We start from the raw sequence: 6,338 nt of genomic DNA, 5'->3' as shown, positions 1-6,338 counted from the left end.
CCTTTCTCTGTATGTTTCTTGCACAACTAACACATCTTTCCAGCAAATTTAAAATTACCGATGAGACTGTCATGTTAAAGTGGCTAGCTTCATCTATAAAATTAACATATTTACAGACTAGTCCAAACTTTTGATGTCTATAACTAACCCCACTTCAAGGCAACTATTTAAATTGTTAAAAGTTGTCTAAGGTTTAAATCTGGGGGTGGGGACACTTGGGGGGCATTGGGCTGGAGGCTGGCTATACCCTGGACAGGTATCCAATCTGACATCAATTTGTAGTATGACCTGATTAAATATCATGCATTCCCCTCCAATACTTTCCAATCATATGAAGCTGCGTCACTATCATCTACAAGGGCATTTTACACCTCACACATGGCTTATGTAATGCTTCAGTTCATGAAGAACAGTCTCTGCAACACCACTGAGTCCGTAATCCTCAGATATAGTATAACCACATCCATCCTACACTCCTACTCCTACAAAGCACTTCAGCTGAGTCAAGTGCATCCTTTAAATCACATAGAGGTGGAAGAGGAAGAGGTTTCTTTATTACAAGTCTCCAGAGGGAGAACTGTGGTGTTGTCTGCAAAAGAAATCTATACACCCACATATCTCTCACATGGTCTCTATCTCTCTCTCTCTCACACACACACACACACACACACACACACACACACACACACACACACACACACCACCTACCATTTGTCGCTGCAGTGCTCTCCAGTCTTCCCACTGAATAAAAATCAAGGATGACAGGGTAAGGGTTCAACTTCCAGTTTTATGGTGGTCCAGAAATAATGACAATAATCAGCTCCTACCAATGTCCACCCTCCTAGTGAGAGTGCTTTAACTTTTAACTTAAAACACACCCACTGGGAGGAGTCTTGTGACCTAGGGGTGGAGCAATACAAAAAGGAAAGGGCAAAACAACCACACACTCATGTGGGGTTTTTTTTAATTATCAGGTGACTTTTTTTTTCATTATGTCTCAATACATAGCACTTTACTGTGCAAATAGGCTGCACATAACTGTATGAACACAAATCAGTATAAATACATGTGACTATGTCATTTAGATCCCTGATGACAACCAGCGTTCCAGTGTTTTTAATGAGAAAAAAATGAAAGCATGGAAATTGCTTCATTGTTTTAATGTCATGAATTTAATCTCCGACACAGCATGTGTGATATGATTTCTGAAGAAATGGAAATGGAGCAAAGACAGTCAGAAGAGACCTATTATGAACCACACTCATTATATTGCAGAAGTAATCACTGAAATGAAACCATTGATTGATTTTTTGGTGGTTTTCATATTGATATTTCCTTTGCCAAATATTTTGTGTGTTTCTTTTGCTTATAAAACCAATGAGTGTTCAAGGTGTCAAGAACACATACAACCAGATACCACAATATACATATATTCCTTCCTGATCTGCTCAGTTATTTTTGCATTCCTGTTTACATGTAGGAATATGATAGTGAGAGCATCTCCTCATTAACATGTCAGTCACTAATAGTGTCAACTATTTTGGCTTCAGTCAGTCTATAGTTGTTTACACTGTAAGTATTCCTGGAAATGTCATTGTCCGTGTTCTACCTACTTTACTGTAGATGCAAAACCTAATTGCATACCTTAACATCCATTCAGCATGGTTGCACTACTCACAACTCTGAATGTACGAATGTGTACTGTTCCTATTAGGGTCAGACTACACTGTCACATAATAATTCTTTCTTTTAACATAAATGTATTTGTTTGGCTTTTTTCTAGTGCAAGGAAAACACAATTTTCATGCCTGATTTTTTTTAAAGCACTGATAGTTTAATGGATAAAAATGAATGCTGACATTGGAACAGCAGTACGTAATGAACTTGAATATTTTTAGTGTCTGATCGCTGATTACTGATAAAGCAACAATAAGATCCCAGTTATCAACTTTCTCTTTTTTCCAAATGGGATCGAACTGCGTCTCCTGATCGAGCACTGAAATATGTTTTCTTCTCCTCACATTCATATTTTGCTGCTTTGATTGATAAATATCTGAACATCTGAAAGATGATAAAGAAATGTGTGGCTGTCTAATTCAGTTTTGTATATTCCGGTGACATAGGATCTGTTGTTTGCAAGTCTGATACAGTTTTACAACATTTACACAACCTGGACATGAATTGTGGATTCACATGCCTTTATTACCTGGATGCTGTAAAATGCTCTAAAATCATCTGTAGATTCTTATAAAGTACGCCAATTCCACAAACAAGACCAGTACAATGAACATTAGTGAAATTTTATCTGTAGAAACATCTATTTAAAGACACATGCAGAAGGAAATAGACAATAAATTTAGAAAAAATGTTTTGTTTTCTTAATTCATAATCATCCATAATACCAGCACATTTTCAATTGTTTTCTATTAATGTTTTTAATTAAAAGCCAGAGTTAAAGCTCTTCTATTGTTTAGATTGGTATGTAATCAGTCTGATTCAATTACTTTTAATGATTAAATATTGATACTGTTTTAAAAAAAGTTAACTTTTATTCAAAATAGAAAGAAAATACAACAATCAACCAGATTAATGACAGGAACGTAAAAGTTTGAGCTGGAAAATAGAATATTAAGAGTTTGGTTGAATGCAGGAAAAATATTAATTCCATGGCTTTTTTTTTTTTTAAACAAAAGCTTAAACAAATTAGTGTTTAAGCTTTTGTTACCACTCTGTTAGGATAGATACAATTTGCCCCACCCTCTGTTGGGCAGGGCTATGACATCAATAGAGGAAAATAGAAAACTCTCTAGACACCACAGAGAGGGTGAAAAAGCTCTCTGGTCTCTCAAGGCTACAATGATTGCAAGTTTCTTCTTCCTGCTGTTACTTGTGGGTAAGCTGAGATTATTCTAATTAAATGGAGATGACAATTTATACCATTTAATTTACTTTATTTTTTATAAATATAAATATATTTTTATATTTTATTTTATTTTAATCAGTAACACTTCTTTACTTGTAATAGATTGCATTTCAGTGCAAGAACAGGTTCCTCTATAATTTCCCAGTAAATATATCTTGTTTACTAAATTAAATTCCACTTTTTTATAATTAATAGATCAGAGATATAAAATAAAAAGAAAGAGAGAAAGAAAGAAAGAAAGATAACACATCTGGTATCTAGTAACTCAGATGGATTTAAACTTAAGTATATTAAGTATATTAAGTATATATTATAAGTATATATTAAGTATATTTAATAAAGTATATTCAATATGAAGATGTACAAAATGTTTTCAGATGGACTGCAGGCAGGCATTTTGGAACCTGGACTCTTTAGCTACAGACTCTTGGACTCTTTAGCTACAGATAAGTTGCTATAGATAAGTCTTAAATTCCCAGAGGTTTAAGATTCTTAGAATCTTTTGATGATATTATGTCCTGTAGATGATGAGACATTCAAAGTCTTCACAATTTTATATTGAGGAATATTATTCTGAAGTTGTTCTACTATTTAAAATACAGTTTTTTCGTAGATTATTGATTTTCTGCCCAGCTTTACTTCTGAGAAAATCTGCTTTGCTCAGACGGTCTTTTTACATCTAATCATGCTCACTGGCTTCCTGCTATTAACCTAATGGTTTGCAAAATGTTTCTCCAGCTAGTTCTTTTTTGTTATTTTACTTTTTCAGCCGTTTGTTTCCCCATCCAGCTTTTTTCAGATGTGTTGCAATCAAACTGAACTGATAATTGTCAGTGTCAACTGTAAAATGACTTAATTTAAACATTTGTTCTCTAGCATATCGAGACTATCTCTCCACACCTTTACATATTCCACATGTACGGGGTAGGAGCGCTCTTGGTCGTGGCGTGTGGATATTTCTTTAAGACACTCCAGCACGCCCGGCTACGCCCCACAGCTTATGTATAAAACAGCTGTGCGGACGTGACACCAGTGTGTGTGTGTTTGTATGTGTAAGTGAGAGAGAGAGTGAGTGAGTGTGTGTGTGTGTGTGAGAGAGAGAGAGAGTGAGAGAGAGAGAGAGAGAGAGAGAGAGAGAGAGAGTGTGTGTGTGTGTGAGTGTGAGAGTGTGTGTGAGAGAGAGAGAGAGAGAGAGAGAGTGTGTGTGTGTGTGTGTGTGTGTGTGTGTGTGTGTGTGTGTGTGTGTGTGTGTGTGAGAGAGAGAGAGAGAGAGAGAGAGTGAGTGAGAGAGAGAGAGAGCCTTGAGAGTGGGGTATGAATGTGCGTCCGTCAGGAGCGTGCTTCGGCATCCTCCGTGGGCGCTGCCTCTCCCCTGGTAGATTCCCCCTGTATGCCCTGGTGTTCCCCGCTATTCCCCTGGTATCCCTTAGCTTGGTACCCCCTAGCTAGCCCTTGCTTTCCCTTGGTTGGTCCCCCTTCCCCGGCATATTGCCTCGAAAAAAAAACAGGCTTAAGTGCCGGTCGACGCTTCATTCATTTTGACCATTCATTTTGTGAAAAAGTGAAAAATTAGTATCATTACATTACCATTCAGTTTGGGGGTTACAACAGAAAATTATATCTTTATTGCTCAAGGGGTATCAGATGGGATTATTTTAACAAACCATTAACATTTTGGCTGATAACTATTTTTATTCTCCTGTAACTTTACTATATAAAGAGCTAAATCCTCCAAAGTTTCAGGAGTAATGCTTCATAATAAAAAGTGTTTGTGAACTAAAAATCAGCAATGTGGGATACTGTTTGTCCATGATTTACATAGGGGGAACAAATTGTGTCAGGATCAGCCTGATATTATTTGTATCCCAATATAACTTCGTTGTATAAAGAGCTAACATCTCAAAAATGTCAGGAGTAGTTAGTCATTATAAGAAGTGTTTGTAAACTAAAAATCAACAATGTGGGATACTGTTTGTCCGTGATTTGGACAGTCCAGCGTGTGCTCCCGACGCAGGGGAAACAAATTCTGTCGGTGATATCTAGTTTGGCACGACACCGGCTACCTTCCTGGTTAGCGTGTGGCCCCGCCCCCTTGCTTGGTAGAAGAAGTATGGCAGCCCACCGTCCCAAACATGTCTGTGTATGGCATTTTGCCTTTTTACGGTAGGCACGAGCAGTGTGGCTGTGCCTGGCTGTGTCTGATTTTTCAGCCGGAGAGTGAGTGTTCTCCAGCCTGCCGCATTGTGCACGAGTGTCTCATTTCGAAGTTCACACCTGCTGCTCCCCTGTCTGCGGACAGCGCTAGCGACCGCTTAGCCCTGGGGCAGACCTTTGGGTTAAGTCCCCGCTTGGCCGTCAGCGGGCTGGACTGCCAGCCCCTCCCGTCTGTGGACGGCTGGGCGGCTCCGTGGTTGGATGGACCCTACAGGTTGCATCCCTGCCTTGGCCCTGCATCTTGCAGCTGTACTGCTGCTGCGGGCTGTGTTCCTCTGGCGTATAGCCCACGGTTCGCCGACTCACACGCCAGTTGGACCTCGCTGTGTCTGATATGTCAGTCGCTGAGTGGGTGTTCTCCAGCACGCAGCGCTGGCTCTCCATCTAGTGGGTTTCCCCTGTATCGCGGGTCACATGGCCAGCAGGTGCCCGCTCAGTGAGTTGACACCTCCCGTCTGTCTGTTAGTGTCTCATCAGGCCCCCTCTGCTGGCCCCCTGTCTATAGACTCTGCAGAGTGGCTGCTATGCACTGGTGATGAACCTTGGGTTGCTCCTCACTTGGGCCCTTAGTGGCCTGAGCCACCAGCACCTCCCCTATCGTGGTTGGTGCAGGTCAGCTGCTCTACTCCTGGGACAGGCCCTGGGCCTCGTCCTCCCTGGGCTAATCCACTGAGTGGCCGAGATGCTTCGACAGGCTCTTTCTCGCTGGCACTGTGTCACTGCCTAGTGCCAGGCAGGGCTCTGTTGTGGCTTGACTTCTCTAGGTGGCGGCTCCGCCTTCCCTTCTGGGGCATCATCCGCATATCGCGGGCTTCTGTCACAGCGATAGCCAGCTGCTGTGCTCGAGTGGCTTGGTAGGCTGTGTTGCCCTGGTGTTTGCCCGCGTTCGCCGGCTTCCACGCCAGTCGCACCTCGCTGCGGCGAGTGGCATTCTCCAGCCTAGTGTGTTGCCCGCAGTGCGCGGTTCACATGGCCAGCAGGGCCTGCAGGGACTGCAGCTTCAGCCTCTGCTGCTGCTGCTACTGCTGCTGCTGCAGGCTGTGTTCCCCTGGCGTATTGCCCGCGCTTCGCCGGTTTACGTGCCAGCTGGACCTCGCTGTGTCTGATGCTCAGCGAGTGAGTGTTCTCCAGCCACAGCGCCTGGCTCCCTGCAGGCGGTTCACCCGTTGCGTGTTAGCCGGGCCTCGCTGTGTCTGATAAG

The 6,338-nt window shown here is 42.0% G+C and overlaps 1 protein-coding gene across 1 annotated transcript in view; it reads left to right on the top strand.

The window, feature by feature from the left end:
- The first annotated feature begins 2,836 nt into the window (after positions 1 to 2,836).
- Positions 2,837 to 6,338, top strand: part of LOC102312309 (5-hydroxytryptamine receptor 3A-like) — an 11,023-nt gene continuing 7,521 nt past the window's right edge. Inside the window, exon 1 of the mRNA XM_042215942.1 lies at positions 2,837 to 2,893. Coding sequence (XP_042071876.1) covers positions 2,857 to 2,893 — 37 coding nt within the window. The 5' untranslated portion in view covers positions 2,837 to 2,856. The remainder of the gene's footprint in view (positions 2,894 to 6,338) is intronic.

This window comes from Haplochromis burtoni, unplaced genomic scaffold (assembly GCF_018398535.1).
Source record: "Haplochromis burtoni strain Fernald_Lab_line unplaced genomic scaffold, NCSU_Asbu1 Contig_878, whole genome shotgun sequence".
Taxonomy (NCBI): domain Eukaryota; kingdom Metazoa; phylum Chordata; class Actinopteri; order Cichliformes; family Cichlidae; genus Haplochromis; species Haplochromis burtoni.
Note: the sequence above shows the minus strand (reverse complement) of the source record. Positions and strands in the feature narration are given on the sequence as shown.